Genomic DNA, 17524 nt, shown 5'->3' with positions numbered 1-17524 from the left:
AATATGAATGAATACAGTCCACCAAGGGTTACGATCTTCTTAAGAACCAGGGCCCAAGGCTGAGAGCTGCTGGTGAGACCATCCTATCACCTGCCAACTACTGTTTTAGCTGCTCTACTATGAATACTAATTTCAGCACCTAATTTACACAAGTAGGACTGAACAAGCCACCCTGTTTCCTAGAAGTAGCCTAGCAACATATAACAGATGAGGCAGTAAGAGGTGTCAGGTGAGCCCTGCACATGACCACCTCCATGTCTGTGACAGTTATGGATGGAAGTTTGAACTGCTATCTGTGGCTGACACACACAGGGAGAGTTAGTAAAATATACTCTTTGACAGTGACTTGACTTAGTCCACAGAAATGCAGGCTTTGACCATAGGTCTCTCAGATCCCATCCAAGCTCAATTTTCTATCATGAATGTGCAGTTTAATACAACAGCAAGTTCCACAGACTAACTGGGCCCAAATGAGGCTAGGAACGAGGTGGGACCTATTTCCAAGCAAATACGCACTGGCTAAAGCAGCAGCACATACCCAGTGCTAAAGGACCTCCGCACTCCTTTTCCCCACCGCTTACTACTAGTATTCCATGCAGACAGATCCAAAAGGGCAGTCGTGTTGGTCTGAAGCAGACAAACCCTGCGCCAAAGGATAAATGGACACAAATCTGACATTAGGAATCACAGAACTGAGAAATCTGTGGGAGAACACTTTAACCTTCCAAAGCATTCAATGGGTGACCTCAAGGTAGCTGTTTTACTACAAAGGAACTTCAAGAACAAAATGGAGAGAGAAATTGCTGAATTACAAATTATTATGAAACCTGAAACAAACACCTCCCCAGGACTGAACAGGGATATTGGTTTTTTATCTCATCACATATGTTAAACCCACTCTCAGTGAGTACAGCTATACAGCCACAGTATTCCAATGTATTTCTCTTTTATAATAGAATAATGTTTTATACTGACACACTCAAATAAGGGATATTGGCTATTCATCTCATTGCATATACCTAACCCATTATAATTTTATGTATTCTTGTTTTCTAATGGCAGACTAGAATGATGTTTATAATGTATAGATTGATGCTAATAAGTAAATTAGGTAACCTACAACTAGGAAATACATGTCCTTCTGTGATTTGCAAAAACACCAATTGGCAGGGCACTTTATTACCTTTTATGGTTATCCAGACCAAATGGCCAAGCCACACTGTTGTATCATGTGACCACAGCCAGTTTGCACTCTTAACAAAGTGCATGTATTTCAGCCCACAATACCTGATCCCCTGGTCTGATGAAGCGTGCTTAGAGAGCACACGGAAGCTTACGTTCTCGATAAAACTTGGTTGGTCTTAAACGTGCCCCTTGACGCCTGCTTTGCTCTACTAGTACTCCAGTGGAGGACGAGGCTTGCGCGTTGGTTGGCGCGGCGTCTCCCCAAGCGAATTCGCGGCCACCTCCTGCGGCGAGGGGAGGGGAGGCCTTTGCGCCACCAGCTCTGCGCGACTCACCTTGCTGCTGAAGGGCCCGGGGATGAGCAGCTTGAGCGCCTGTCTCTTCAGCTCCACCAAGCGGGCGTTGCAGTTCTCGCACCAGACCCCGCGGTCCGAACCCGGGGAGGAGCCTCCGCCGCTGCCGGAACCGGGCGAGCCGGTGCCGAATCCCGGCGAGCCCCCTAGGGACCCGGGAGAGCTGGTGCCGATGCCCGGGGAAGCGGGGCCCGGCGATCCGGTGAAGGAACCAGGCGAGGAAGTGCCCGAGCCGGGAGAAGGGGTGCCAGATGAGCCCAGGATGGAGCCGGCTCCTTCTGGGGCTGGGCGACTGCCGGCCCGGGATTCCTCGTAAGCTTTCCTGTACCAGCTTTCCGGGGAGAAAGGCGCCGTGGATTTGGTCGGGGAGCAGGGGTCGGTCACCTGGGGGAGAGGAAGGAGGGAACAGGTCAACGGGCGAAGGGGGGGGGGGGATAGCAAAGTTGAATGTATTCATCAAGCCGAGTCCCGCAGCGACTCGTAGAGATTAGCCGTAACAATAGCTCGAGCACGCTAAACAGCCGCCGCCACCACCGCCCCCCCCCCCCCGGTTTGGTCTCCAAGCAAAGAAATCTGTTGTCACCACCTGAGAGTAATTTTCAATACAGAACCGAGGTGGGGGGAGGTATTGATGCAGGCTCTCCAGCCGGTCTGCATGAGTATTATATCTCCCTCTACAATGTGTATGCATAGACCTTCTGAAATCGGGACTGTGCATATGCACTGAAAAAGAGGAGAGTCCACAAGGAATGTGGCATTTTTATTTATTCTTTACAAAATTTGCAGAAAAATAGGTAGTCTTGGGCAGTGAAATGGAACCTGAGGCTGCAAAAGTTCAGCAGTGTTCCATAGCCAAGAGGACTGCTGTTGTAGAGAAAGAAAAGAAACATGCTCAGATTTCAGACAATTTACTGATAACAGCGCTGGGAATATAGGGAATGCACCTGGGTCAGACACATGCAGTTTAATCATCAGGTTAAGGGTCTGGCTCCCAGCTCCTGTTGTGTGTCCATTTGGAGGCAGAGAATTTAAAAAAAAAACCCACATTTTGTATTAGTGCACCCAGAGATGTAAAGCATCCTTGCTTAAGGGCAACTTACCCCATATTTCCTGCTTCGGGTTGTAACTGCAATTCTCTCTTTATTCCCAGCCACAGAATTCATGATGTTCTCTTGCACACACAGGAGAATTTCCGGAAAATTTATATCCAACAGGGAATTTTTCAGATTCAATAAGGTTGATGCCAGCTGTATGCTCCTACACTGGAAGTCAGTGTGAAGGATTTCTTTTCCTCTTCCCAGAAATCCTGGAGTCCACAGAAATGCTGCCAGTGCTCAGGAAACCAAAGAGAGGGTTAGATTGTCTTCAGATCATTTTTGTCCTCATTGTCCTCCACCTCATTTATTTCCACTCTTTTATTTGTGCAGAAATCCAAAGGATCAGCGTTTTTCCTCCCAAGCAGACTGTGCCAGTTTTCTTCTACAACTAGAAGGAATAATCACATCCAGCCAAGACAGATTTTAGAAAAGAAAGGGAGGGGGTGAGAGAGAGAATTGGGAGAGGTGGGTGTTCCTTAGAGGCAGGGATTTCTCCCTGTACTACTTGGTGGAAGGGTAACTTGTTTCCTTCAACACGGTTTCAGACTGAGTTGAAAGAAATCCTCCAAAAATCTCGGGATCCAGTCTCTGGGAGGAGCCTCGGAGTTGCTTGCAGCCAATATCTTTCAGCCCATTTTTGCCTGACAGTTTTGTAAGGGGAAAGGGGAAGCACACGGCCCTCCTGGAGCCATGGGCGAGCTGCACAGCGCTTGCAGCCGCCACCTCGAAAGGCTGGAGAAATGCTGCTGCTGCTGCTGCCGGGACAGACTACAGACAGATTGCTGTTGAGTGACTGAGGAGGGTCCATTTTATTTGCAGTATTTCTTGATTGACATTTGTGGTTTTTTCCTCCTCCCTCTATAAAATTTACTTGCCACCACCAAACCAGTTGGTTAATGGTTGGCATTTGGAGATAGAACTGAAAATGATTTTTGCAAATGTTCTGCATGGGGGAGGGTGCATGAGTGAAAGGAGTGCTCATGAGAATAGCAGGGTGCAATGTTTGACACACCTGTGGCAGTCTCTGGCATTTCGCTTCTTACATGATGTCTGATATTATAGTAGCTTCATGTGTAGACAAAGACCTCTGGATGCCAAGTGGTTAACAATAAAATTCTTAAGATCATAACTATGGAGCTTTTGGTCTGTTTTGCTTCAAGGAGAAATTTCCTCTGTATATTTTATACTGTAAAAACAGCAGAAATATGGCTTGAATGCTTCTCACCAATCAGCTGGCAGGGCATAGATAATCTGCAGAAATTAGGGCAAATTCCTCCTTTTTGGTTAAAATGGAGCATAGGCATGATTAAAGCTCTTCTTAGCCAGCACTCCCAAATCCAGATTTTATATCCAGAAAGCTCAGCATTATATAAGGCAAAAATATATGGGAGGTATTTTACTCATACTTGCTTTGTTGTGAATCCAGTGTGATTCAGGGTGTACAGAAATTGATAAAAGAGGCAGGGATGGGACTTTTCCATGTAGTAGCCAGTATCCTGCTTTCCTGAACTCCAGGCTTTGGTAGACATTTGAGATTAGTCCACATGCCATTGAGATCAATAGTAAGCATAGCTGCAGAACTGTGTAAACTAATAATATTGGGTTTGTATATGTGTACATGGCAAAAATACTAGTATAGCACCAAAACTAAAATTATCCAAAAAGAAAGCAAAACTGTGTTCTGTGCTATAACAAATCTGTGACATTTTGCACACACAAAATTTGGGGGATACGAATAGCTCCAGTCAGAATATGATTATGGCTTCTAGGGTAATCTCTCATTCTGATGTGGTATAATGAATGGTGCATTTATTTTTCTTACATAATCAGAGCCTTAGGGTTGGTCCACACATTAGAGTTACTACATGGGATCCATTGAAAATCACTCCACATGGCATCTTATCATATTCAAACGTAGCATTTATACCAGCTAAAGCTGAAAGCACTTCATATTCTCATTAACTTTTACAGCAACCTTGTCAAATAAGTCACCGTTGTAATCCCCATATTATAGATGCGGGGTTTAGGCTAAAAGAATGACTTGGCTAAGGCTAGTGATTATATGTAGGGGCAAGGCTCTTGATTCATGCCTCAGTTTCTTAGCCACAATGCTGTGCTAGTTTTCAGGGTTAATAGTTTGTGTGGAGTCATGCACCACATGCCCTGGGTAATTTTTTCCTTGCTTGTAAATACCTTCCTTTTTTGTTCATTCAAACTGGCATGGAAATAATCACTGCAACAACTTCACACACCTGTTTTATTGCATGATAACAGGAACTTTCTTTTTAAGTTTCAAAGAAACACGCAGACTGGCTCTCAAACTTAATTGTAACGTATGAGAAATTATATGATTGTTCCAAAAAACTTGACTGAACACCTGGAGAATGCTCCTTCAGAGGTTTGTTCTAGTCTTGTAGCAGCAGCCCAGGTAAGTGAACAGAGCTGTGGCCTCTACATTGTACAGGCTCTGGCTCCTGCAGAAGTGCATGGCATGGCCACATGGAGAATATTTTAAAGATCTGCTTCCTCAGTCCCTCAAAGGACAGCATAAGAATCTGAGAAATTCCAAGAAAAGCTCAGCTCATGTGATGTTGGAGTACCTTCCCTATCAAGAAAAGCCAAAACCTGAGTATCTCAAACTGATCTTTATGTGTGGCAGGAAATAGTATGGAGAGATGGAAGATCAGTTGTCCAGCTTTCATAGTGCTAGGCTTTGTCCCACCCAGCAAAAGTGCCACAGTATATCACTTTTAATTTTCCAGGATCAGGTCTTCTCATGAATAAAACACTTCACCAAGTGTTTTTCCATTGACCCAAGATGTTACTTTAGCACAAGGTGGCAGTTTAAAAGAGAGTTTATGATCCCAGGAACTGGATCTTAGGAACACAGGATGCCCATGAGTTTCATACCTTGCTGTTTTGGCTGCTGCTAAAGCACAGTATTGAACTAGATGGAGCTTGGTCTAAACCAGCAAATAAATTAATGTTTTTAAAGCAGGGAGTGTTGTAAATATGATATCATGGTTAGATTATCAGATAAGGATCTGGGAGACCAGGTTCAAATCCCTCATTGGAGAAGAGGGGGGTTATGCAAGTTTCTTTGGAGCCCCATTGGACAGAAAGGTGGAGTATAAAGGAAGTAAATCAATACTGGATGTATACATTTTATTTATTCATTTATACTCTTATTCATTTATACCCAAAGTAGCTTACATCAATCTCTCTACTTTCAGAACAACCATGTGAGGTGGGTTAGGCTGAGTGTTATGACTAGCCCAATGTCACTCAGCAAGTTTCTGTGGCAGAGTGAGGCTTTGAACCAGGTTCTCCCAGATCCTAACCCAGCCTCTTAACCACAACACCATGTTTGTATTTATTCGGCAGAAACAGAAAGGACAATGCCCCACTATTACTCCTAAATATACAATACAATATAATGATAGGAATTACGGTTAAACAATCAGAAAAGAAGAATAAACCCAACACTAGGCAATGTATGAAATTATGATGCAGTCACGCAGCAGTGTGTTCAGCCCAAAGTCTTTAAATACGAAGACCCCAGGATTTTTAATGACTTCATTTTGATTATGTATACTCTTCAACAGTGATGTGGGCTCTCATGTACAACTGGACATAATTGTGATTGATTTAATGTCTCCTAATAATTATTTCCTTTATGTCAATTACTTCTGATTATTATTCAGCTACCTTTTAATGCAAACTTCACCACCAATTATATATAATGTAATCCTATTTTTATGGAATCAAGCCTTCTATGGGGTCTTCGTATGAAAAGACTTTGGGCTGAACACACTGCTGCGTGACTGAATCATAATTTCATAAATTGCCTAGTGTCGGGTTTATTCTTTTTGGATCCACTATTACTCCTGCCACTGCAACACACTGGCATAGTGATTACAGCAGCCTGCAGAAGAGACTGCTACTCAGTTCGATACTGTTCTGCAAGCAACCGGTGGCCAGTTTTTTAGCCTTCAGCTCACACTAATCTATGCAGTAGCTCACAACTTTAATGCCAGGAGCTCATGAAGTAGAATTTTTGCTCACAAGACTCCACAGCTTAGAGGGAACATTGCTGGTGACTTCCTGGATTTTGCAGATCATGCGTTGGCCACATAGCAGTGATTGGAAACTGGTTTCAGATTTGCTCTTGCATATACATGACTATTATTCACTCATTTGAAAAAACCGCAAAGTGCTTGCACAAGAGTGTTGTAAAATTCACTTCCAGACTTGTGCTTGTATATGTGACCAACTAAGAGTGGTGCCTTTAGCTGACCGTTCATTTGCCATCTTTGAGGTTTTCTATACACAGCTAAAAAGGATGGTGCTCATCATTGGCCTATTTGCAACAAACTCATACAATGAAATGGCCCAACACAAAAAAATTAAACCTTTAAAATACTTCACATTTGTACGTACAGGTTCCATGTGTGCTTTGAGGATAAAATGTTACATTTTCCCCTCTTGTTAATAGTGGCAATTGGGGTGATAAGGCGCAAAGGAAGAAAACACATCTTAACGTTGTCTGGCCCCTGGGCAGTCATTGTGAGCAAAGGCAGGCATGTGCCATTTGTGCCACGGTATATAACTTTTAATTTTCCAGGATCAGCTCTTCTCATGAAGAACAGGCAGATTTGCTTTGTTCTTCATCAGCCCTTTAATTAACACGCTGTTAGATGTCCCTGCTGAACTGCATCTGCTCTGCTAGGGATCATCAGATTGAATGTAATGGTATGCCTACCATGGGAGATTATAGACATACGAGGATCAAAGGGGGGTGGGCAACAGATTGGCCAGCTTCCTTGTAAATTCCAATTTGCAGGCTCCTGCCTTGTCACAGACCAGAAAGCACAGGAGCTGCAGCATCTTGGTGTCTGTTACCTTTGTAGGTTTGCCGACAAGGAACACTAAGTAGGCATGACACCAATTCAAACATGGTCAATGAGGCAATATTTACAGCTGACTGGTGAAGCAGCAAGCACAAAAGACCATTTAAATATCAGGTGGTTTCCCACCACTCAGAAAACAAGATGAAGATATTGGATTTATATCCCGCCCTCCACTCCGAATCTCAGAGTCTCAGAATGGCTCACAATCTCCTTTATCTTCCTTCCCCACAACAGACACCCTTTGAAGTGGATGGGGCTTAGAAGACTCTCACAGCAGCTGCCCTTTCAAGGACAACCTTTGCAAGAACTATGGCTGACCCAAGGCCATTCCAGCAGGTGCAAGTGGAGGAGTGAGGAATCAAACCTGGTTCTCCCAGATAAGAGTCTGCACACTTAACCACTACACCAAACTGGTGTATGCTTTGGGGGAGTTGCAGCATCTGTCTGTCTGTTGCGGGGGGACAAACAAGACAAGCTAAGAAATCTCCAGCAGTACTTAGTAGATACTAAGTAGATACTTATGGGCATTATGAACTGGGGTTTATTGGGCTGAAGAAATCAGGGCCACTTGCGACTTGTACAGTGTCATGGGGGAGACCAAAAGAAGCCACACTGCAACCAAGTCCAAGAATGCTTTCAGACACTAAATTCACCCTTCTGCAAGCATGCCAGGGTTCTGGTAGTGTCTTATCTACAACCAGTAGTATGTAATTATGTGTTTGAAACTACCTTTGCTTGGAGACTATCCCCATCACTGATGTAATATGCAGTGCAACTATTCATGTGGATTATTCCCATACTATCATCAGCCTCAAAGTGGATTTTTGTGGCTTGGAAACAGTCAATACAACGAACTGCCATACAACATGGTAATGATGATGGACAGAAGACATGAAGCCATTTCAGGTGCTATCCCCATTCCATAGTTCATGAATCAATTCGTCCTAAATCACCCTACTAGTACAGATGTTCTTCTAACCGGGTGGTAGTCTAGTTATGACTTCCTGTCAATAAAACACATAAAGAATGTGTTTATCAAGAATTGTCTGCTTGCACACAAATTCCCTGATCATATTTATGGATATACTTATGTGATCTGCTGGAATTATAAAGATACATTATACTGTTATTGGTGAGTTTCTCTGTTTCTTCATGATCATTTGGCCCACCTTCATGTAAACTCAGCACCAACCTGAGAGCTGATACTCAATAGAGCAAATAATACACTACTGAGGAACATGTGAATTAAACAATCAGGTGAGTTCCATTCCATTACCACCCAACTGGAAGGCATGGCAATAGCTGAGTAGGAAAGACCCATGTGATTGTTTCCTTCCAAATTCATGCATTACTTACACAGTAGCCTGCAATAATTTTACAGGAAAGCATCTCTGAGCAGGGTTTTAGAAAACTGAACACGAGAAGGGTGATAGATGATGTTCAGTGGCACCTTAAAGACTAAAAATGTTTGTTCCAGCATGAACTTTCATTAATTAGGACTAATTTCTTCAGATGTTATTTGGCATCTGAAAAAATGAACTGTGATTCATAGCTCATGCTGGAATAAATGTTGCTAGTCTTTAAGGTGCCACTGGACTTCTGTCTTACCTTGCTACAGTAGATTGATATGGCTACACCTCTGGTAAATTATGTACATACACTGACATCATGGGACAAGGGCAACCTCTAAATGTTCTCTCCAACTTGTGATTATTTTTGCCTAACCTTTCTAAAAGGGGTTAAAATGGCAGGCTCCTGACTTGTTCTTTATCTTGTGGAACTGTAAAAGCATATGGATTCCATGCTCACCAGTACCATAACCCTAGTTCTACAATGTGGCATTAGCCTTCAGTATATCTTCCCGGGATGTTTTCTGTGTTCACCAGCACCAGCTAGTGAGTTATTATTAGCAGCAACATAATGGTCATCAGTCCAATTGCAGCAAGTCTAATTGCAGAAGATAAAATGGCAAATCCCCCAAATGCTGTCAATATGTCATACTGGAACATCAATGATTTGTGTTCAGAAGCTGCAGCGTCCATAGAGAACTTCTGTGGGATACGAGTGCCCTCTACTGGTAATAATGTGCAATGCACGTAGGTATGAACCAACAGCCTCCTGATTTAACATTGTGTCAGATTTTTGCATTCCACCTATGGTTTAGCAGGGAAGAGAACCAGAAAAGTAAAAGAATGTAATCTAAGCAACATTTTAATGAAGGGATCAACAGTCATTTCCAGGTAAATAATTGATTCAATGCCCTACAGACATTGTCCAGTTAGTCTCTGGTTTAGCCAATATGAGATGGTTAAAGCCTTGGGTTTGTTTTTGTTTTTACTCCATTTACCTTATGAATGTTTTGCACAATCTGAACTGAGGTGGAGACAAAAAAAAAGATTATTTTCAAACCCCCCTCCCCAAAAAAAAGTTCTTTAAAGCTTTTCTCCTGAGTTCTCACTGAGAAAACGCAACAGTCAGAACCACCCAATTGCCCTTCTATGCCAGAAGGTTATTAATGTTAGTGTGATATTCGCATAGCTAGGCTGTTGCCCTATGCACTCCCATCAGAGAATGGAGAGGGAAATTACTGTATGAAACATGGAGTATACCCACCATAGCACTGAAGCCCACCAATTACAGAGCAGTATGCTGGCAATTCCTCTATGCTAGTCATGCATGGAAGGAACCAGTCCAAACATAGCAGTGCTGGCACACTTCCATGATATCACTATTAGGGGTGTGCATTCGGTTTGGCCAAACCGAATCAACTGCCGAATCACCCCTGATTCGGCTGTATACGGAATCGCATACAGCCGAATCCAGTTGGGGCCCATTATGCGAGAGCCGAGTATGGCTCCCTGTATACTTCCGTATAGATATACGGAAGTATACGGAAGTCAATGGAAAAGGCGGGAAAGGGGCTTCTGCAGCCTCAGGGGAGCTGCTTACCTCCTTTCCCTTTGGTAGCCTTTTCCCACCTCTCCCATAGCCTCCCTGGGATCAGGGAGGGGGGGAGGGGGAAGCGGAGCCCCAGCAGCCAATCCAAAACATGTATTTGCAAAATGCATTGCAAATGCATGCTTTGCAGGGCTGTTGTGTAGCTGATCCCCCAGCCATCAGCAACATTGTTGTTCTTTTGATCTTTTGCTTACTTGGGTATCCAAGTGAGCACTGTTGTCTGGCCAATCACAGAGCAGTGCTATTTTTTGAAACTGCTCTCTGTAGGGCCAGAGAACCTTTTTAAGGCTGGACTCCTCCATTGCTGCTGTGTTGGTGTGTGTTGGTGAGAGAGAGATTGTGCTGTGCTGGCCCTTGGCCTCAGCTGCTGCTGCTCTTTCTCAGCCTTACCAGACTTGCCTGGAGTAGAGAAGACGTCTAAGGTAAGACCGTCTTGGGATTCTTGTTTTTATTTTAGTTGGTAAAAGGACTTTTTAAGACTCAGAGTCCCTTTACTTATCCAGATTTGGGTGGTGGGTACTAGCTTATTTGGGGTTAGGGTTAGGGGGTTCTGCTGTGGAAGGGGACCTGGGGTGGGGGAGTTTTTGCCAATTTTCCCATATCTTACTTTAGTGAGAGGACTTTTAAAAATGCAGTGTCCTTTTACTTTTCCTGATTTGGGTGGCTTGGATTTCTTGGGGTTAGGGTGAAGGGGGGTTTTTTGGGGGGGGGTTGGGAACGTTCCTGTATTTTTAAAAGTTAAGTTTTTTACTGTTTTAAAAGGATTCTGTGTTTGATTTGTTGCTGCTGTGTTGTGCTGCTGCTGTTCCTTTTCTCTTCTGGTTCTAGTTCTTGGGGGGGCAGGGTGCTGTTTGGCCTAATGTTCATTGTTTAAAAGGCCACTTTTTTAACAGTTGAGTTTGTGTTAGCCTTCTGTTAACAGTTGAGTTGCTTGGCCTTTTCTGATTGTGCTGGGTTTTTTGGGGGTGGGTGGGTTAAAAGTTAAGTTTCTTTCTGTCACGTTTTGGTTTTTTTAAATTACCTCTGATTGGTGTGGGGGTTGGTGAGGATGTGTGTGGGCTGTGTGGGCTGGGTCACTTTCATGTTTTTATAAAGTTATTTTTGGAGTCTGAGTGTGCTTTCGGATTGGCTAGGGCCACTAAATAGGCTGCCCCACTAATAAGGGTGTTTTTAGGGATTGTGTTTTTTGAAATTTAAAAAAAAATAATCCAGTTTAGGGCTTTATCTCCTTTCAAAATTTAAGTAGGCCAGATAGGGGTGATTTTAAAAGATTTTAGGTTTCTCATAAAAGGCAGTGTGACTACTAGACCACATCAGGCTCCCTTTTAAAGAGACTAGGGTTGCAGTGCATCTTGCTTTCAGCCATTGAAAGCTGGTGCATCCTTTGATTTCCATAGGGTAAACCACAGCTTCTTTCTAGTTATAGGGGACACCTGATTTCTAGTTTGCAAGGAAATCAGGTTTGTCCCAGGATCCAGTTAGGAGAAGTTTAACTAGGAGGATATAACAATGATTGCCTTCATCTCAAGGTAGCCTTTTAAAAACTGTAGCCAGGTAGAGGCAGGATCACCTAGTCTCCTAAACTTTACCAGACTACTACTACCCCAACCCAAAGAAGGACAGGTTAGGGACCAAAAAAAACAAACAAACAAGTTTTGGTGGGAGGGTTCTTAAAAAGAAGTCAGGGCACCTGTTGGTTCAGAGTACAGTGCAGTGACTTAGGTTTGTAAAAAAACCCACTCTCAGTTCAGGTTGTGTGAGACTGGCCAAGGGTGACATGAGTGACAGGCAGCAGAAGAGGGGCCCTGGGGGCAAGGCCAAGGAGAAGACTAGAGGGGTGGAGGGGAGGGGGAGGACCCAGGTCTCCCCCCCACCTGTGCGTGGGGCCACTCCACAGCCGCCTTCCAGCACTCCGACCTCTGGCCGGAGTGTGATGAAGTAGAAGGCCCGCCTTGGGCCCTTCATCGAGGCTGCTGCTGGGGCACCCTCAGCAGAGGTGCCAGTAGGTGCTGGCACTGAGCAGGGGTCTGCTGCTCAACCAGTCTCTCCTCCAGCTGATGCTGCTTGGCCTCAGCAGCCGGAGGAGGGGCAGCAAGAGCAGCCCTCCTTGGAGATGAGCTTTGGGGACAGTTTTCTGTCCAAAACAATCACCCCAAGGAGGGTGCAGAGTGTCGTGCAGGAGCTGGAGGAGAAGCTGGTTGAGGAGGACCAGCCCCCTTCTTCGGTTTCTTCAAGCACTAGCAGTCCTTCAGGGGATGACCAGGAGTGAAGGCCGCATGGGGTGGAGGGGGAAGAGATGGAGACACACGAGGTGCCTCCATCTCCACCCACTTCCCTTTGGCGGCCAGCCCCTCCTGCCACCCCGAGACAAGATGTGTCTGCCCCGAGCACCTCAAAGGCGGTGGCTCCAGACACCCAAGCTGCCAGTCAGCTTGGGCATCCATTCACCTTCAAAGTCTGGAAGCATTTCCAACTTATGGAGGATCCACGCTATGCGCAGTGCCAGCTGTGCAGGGCCCGGATCAGTCGTGGGTGGAACCCTGCCCACCTGACTCCGGGGGGGATGCAGAATCACCTGTGGAAGCACCACCCGGGGGTGCTTCTTAAGGAGGAGAAGCAGGATGGTGCTGTGGTGCCCAAGGGCCAACACCACCCAGCCAGGAGGTCCATCCCATTGCGACTACCTCCGTTCTCCAGGAGCATTCCGTGGGAGTACAGGGACACCAGGCATCTCTGCCTGAGATGTTTGGTGGGGGACGCACCTGTGTGTCAAGAGGGGGAATCAGGTATGGCAGGAGGGTGATCGCCTGGAACCTTGCCAGGGTGATCGCCCATACAATTCCATTTTCAGTGATCGAGAATCCTGGGGTGCTAGGGTTGCTCGAGTACCTGGTGCCCTGGTACAAAGTTCCTGCAAAAACCACCATTAGTAGGACCATTGTGCCAGCTGTTTTCAGGGCGACCAGATCTGTGGTGAAGGAGCATTTGTCCCGTGCTGCCGGGGGGACTGTTCATTTCACCTCAGATATCTGGAGCTCCCAACATGCGTTCGAGCGGTATCTCTCCTTGACTGTGCATTGGTGGCAACCCAGTGAGCTGCAGGGTGGGGGGGCAGTAGCAGCAGGCAGGGCAGGGCCGCCAAGCTGGCTATCGCTGGGCCTTGCTGCACGCCGAAGCAGTCGACGCGCCGCACATGGCGGACACTCCTGGAGCCATCCTCTCATGGCAGTTAGAGGGCTGGGTAGGCAGGGACATCACCATGGGTGACTGATGGTGGCTCCAACATCAAGGCAGCTGTCCAGCATCAGGGCCTAAAATGCCTTCCTTGTGTGGCCCACCTTCTCCACCTCGTGGTTAAGGATGCATTGGGCCAGACGAAAAGCCAGGATCGTCGGTTATCTAGCCACAACCCATGAATACCGACTTCTGCTTCAGAAGTGTCGGCACATCACGGGTCACTTCTCACGCAGCAATATGGACCCGTATCAGCTGCATGAGAAACAGACACTGACAGGCATGCCAGGGCACCGCCTGATTGGTGACGTCAGCACATGCTGGAACTCCACCTGTGCCATGCTGGAGCGCATGGTGGAGAAGAGAGCAGCCCTGGATGCCTTTGTCGCTGAGACGAGGGTTCTTCGGAATGAGAACCATCTCACCCAAGAGGATTGGGTGGTCATTTCTCAGACTGTGGAGGTTCTTGGGCCCTTCAAGACCCACACAGAAATGCTCTCATCTGACACGGCGAGCATCACACTGGTCGTCCCCATGGTCCAGATGGCCCGTAAGGACCTGGCCTCGTTTCTAGTGCCAGCTTAAGGCCGCGCAGACGTTCTTCCAGTGGTGCACGCCCTGGTTGTTAGGCTGCAGGAATGGCTTGAGGCCCGCTTTCAGACTTTCACCCAGGATAAGGTCTACATGATGGCGACCACGTTAGACTCGCGCCTTAAGGGCACAGTCGCTGAGTGGGCCAACGAGCTCAATCGCTGGTGAGATGAGCTCTCCCAGAGTCAGGGCGGGCCCAGTGTCAGTAGTTGAGGAGAAGGGGGGTGGAAGCAGCTCATCTGCCACTTCCACTGCTGTTGTTCATCCCCAACCTCCCCAGCTAGGCAGTGTTTCCCACCAGACTCACGCCATGAAGAGTCCTGAGGTGACACTCATCGGGCAGGTCGTTGGCCCCTCTAGGAGCGGTAGGGCACCAAGAGCGAAGATGGGTGCTGTGTTGGTGAGGGACTATCTTTTGGATCCTTTAGACTACTGGGTCACGAAAGAGGAGGTCTGGCCGGCCCTCTCCTCTGTGGCCAAGGCATTCCTCTCATGCCCACCGATGAGCATGCAGAGCGAGCACGTCTTTTTGTATATGGGCGACATTGTCTGCCCACATCGCAATCACCTGCAACCCTGGACAGATGAACAGTTGGTCTTCCTGAAGGTCAAATTGCCTCTGTTCGGCTCCCCGAACATAGACTTTGAGAGTGAATGAAGTGAACACCTACTTGTGCCTGCATCCTCTCTTGGCCCGCGTTTGGAAGGTGGTTGTAAAATACTTCTCCACTAAAAATAGACTAGAGTCCAAAGACAGCCCAAAAACTCACTCACAAATTGATTGGCAGTGCACCCCCCCCCCCCACCACCCCTCATCCCTCCCCAAACCAAAAGTGAATGATGGTTTAAAAACTGCAAAGCGATCCAAATTTCCCCAGTTCCCCATCCACACATGCCTAATAATACTGAAAGGGCCATTGCAGCCCCCAACTGTAACCGACAGCACTCACAGGCCCAGCCTGGATAACCCAGGTTTTTTTTTCAGGGGAAGAAGGAAGAAAGAGGGAGGTGCCAGTGATGATGACAGGCAGCCAGCAGCCATACCAATGCTGAGGTCCCTCTAATGGGACAGTGATAGCTGGTGTGTTGCTGCTGAGCTGAGAGAGAAGGAATGGTTGCCTTCCTCTCACACAATCTGAGGCCCTCCCAGTGATCTTCCTCATTTGGGGTGCAATTCTGGCTCGCCTCCTCGTGGTGCACCCCGGGTAACGCAAAAGAGCCTGGACCAGCCAACCATCCATCACTCAAGGTAAGTCTAAATACTTCTTGCTTTGTGTCAGATACAGAATGATGTGGAGCTAGGTGTGGTGATCCACCACTTCTCTTGTTTGAGAGTTGTGTTGTTTGGGGCAGGGCTGGAGAGCTGGCATCTGTAGATTGTGTGTTCTGTGGCAGGGAAGCTGGCACCTGGGTGAGGGACCCAGAGCCAGGATGCTTGTTGTGCTTGGCCAGCTCTCCCCGTTGTGTTTGGGGCAAGGCTGGAGAGCTGGCATCTGCAGATTGTGTGTTCTGTGGCAGGGAAGCTGGCACCTGGGTGAGAGACCCAGAGCCAGCATGCTTGTTGTGCTTGGCCAGCTCTCCCTGTGTTGTTTGGGGCAGGGCTGGAGAGCTGGCATCTGGGTTTGCTGCAGCCAGGTCTGCAGAGAAGACCTTGAGCAGATTGTGTTTTGTGTGGCAGTGATGCTGGCAACTGGGTTTATATTGGTTCCAGGACTGCAGGCTTCATAGAGTAGATAGAGGGATGTAGTGCATTTGGGTCCTATAGAGATTATCTGGTGTGAAGTTAGGTTTGGCTTTGGGTGCCCCAGGAATTGGACCCCTTGGTCCAATTTTTTTTTTTGGCCTTGTGGGTTTTGTGTGGGACAGTGCCCTGAAGCTGTACAACAGTTTGGGGGGCTCACCTCAAAACCTCCTGCTCCCCAGAGCCACTTTTCCCACGACAATTACAGTGAGGAAGTGGATCTAATTGGTTTTTTTCTCACCATTGGGAGCAGTGTTCCTTTTGTGGTGCCCACAGATGGGTGCAGTCTTTTGGGGCCAAGGGGGTTTCATGCTGGGGAGTCCCCTGAAGCTGCCCTGCAGTTTTGGGGCCTCTCCCTCAAACTCCCCTCTGGCCAAAGCCACTTTCCCCACAGCAATTATAGTGGAGGAAGTGGCTAATTGGGCTTTCCCCATCATTGTTGGCAATGGGCCTTTTGGGGAGCCCAAAGACAGGTACGCCCTGGCCCAATCTTTTTGGGACTTGGGGGTTTTGTAGGGGAGAGTCCCCTGTGGGTTCCCTGCAATTTTTGGGGCTCTCCCTCAAACCCCCTGCCCCCTAGTAGCCTCTAATTATGCCCTATGTTGCCATTGATTTCAATGGCCCATAGGATATAGTGGTGGAATAGGGGCACCCTCTTTGGGTGCCCCTGGAATGGGACCCCCTGGCCCAATCTTTTTGGGACTTGGGTGTTTGTAGGGGAAAGTCCCCTGCAGGTTCCCTGCAAATTTGAGGGCTCTCCCTCAAACCCCCTCCCCTCCAGGTGGCTTCAAATATACCCTATTTGCCGTTGATTTCAATGGCCCATAGGGTATAATGGGGCCATATATTCGGAAAGCCACGCATCTACCATATATGCGGCTATTCCGACTACGGAATTCAGAAATATACGGGATTCCGTATTCCCCCCCCCCCCCCGTATATTGTCGAATCCGTGTACTACCGAATTTTTTTTTTGCACATCCCTAATCACTATCTCCCACCACATGCACAAAACATGCCACCCTCTATTGTGTGAATCACTGTGGCATACCCAACAGGAGCCCTGCAGACTGTGGAGTCAAATCTTCCTTTCTCATGGATGCCAATAGCAATGCTTTTGATGGGAAGATGGAGAGGGAAGGGAAAATGAGCTGTACAAACATATCTCACAGTTCTCTGCAGCTCACTTGGGAACAAAGATCCCAGGAAAATAAAATGTCCTCTCCAGACAAAGGTTTATGTCCCCAAGGGGGAAGCAATATCGAGGGGGGGGGGGTGATGCTTTGTGTAAGAAGGAAGGGACACATCAGGACAAGCAGCTAGGGAAGGCATTTACACAAGGCATTCAAGTTAACTCTTAACAGTTCCCTGGCGAAAACCACTGAGTTGGGAATCAGAAAAGGAGAATTTGAACCCTGCCTTGGGGAACTGTGGAATTAAGGTCTTTTAAAGGTA

General features: G+C 46.8%; 1 protein-coding gene across 1 annotated transcript in view; it reads right to left on the bottom strand.

Annotated features, from left to right (window-relative positions):
- KIF26B (kinesin family member 26B) overlaps nt 1–2789 on the bottom strand; it is a 763222-nt gene extending 760433 nt beyond the window's left edge. The window contains exons 1-2 of the mRNA XM_060243792.1: nt 2639–2789; nt 1521–1922 (exon numbers count right to left, since the gene is read on the bottom strand). Coding sequence (XP_060099775.1) covers nt 1521–1922; nt 2639–2701 — 465 coding nt within the window. The 5' untranslated portion in view covers nt 2702–2789. The remainder of the gene's footprint in view (nt 1–1520; nt 1923–2638) is intronic.
- Nucleotides 2790–17524: the final 14735 nt, after the last annotated feature.

The sequence above is a fragment of the Heteronotia binoei genome, chromosome 1 (assembly GCF_032191835.1).
Source record: "Heteronotia binoei isolate CCM8104 ecotype False Entrance Well chromosome 1, APGP_CSIRO_Hbin_v1, whole genome shotgun sequence".
In the NCBI taxonomy this organism is placed as follows: Eukaryota; Metazoa; Chordata; class Lepidosauria; order Squamata; family Gekkonidae; genus Heteronotia; species Heteronotia binoei.
The sequence above is the reverse complement of the archived record's forward strand: the minus strand, read 5'-3'. Positions and strand labels throughout refer to the sequence as shown.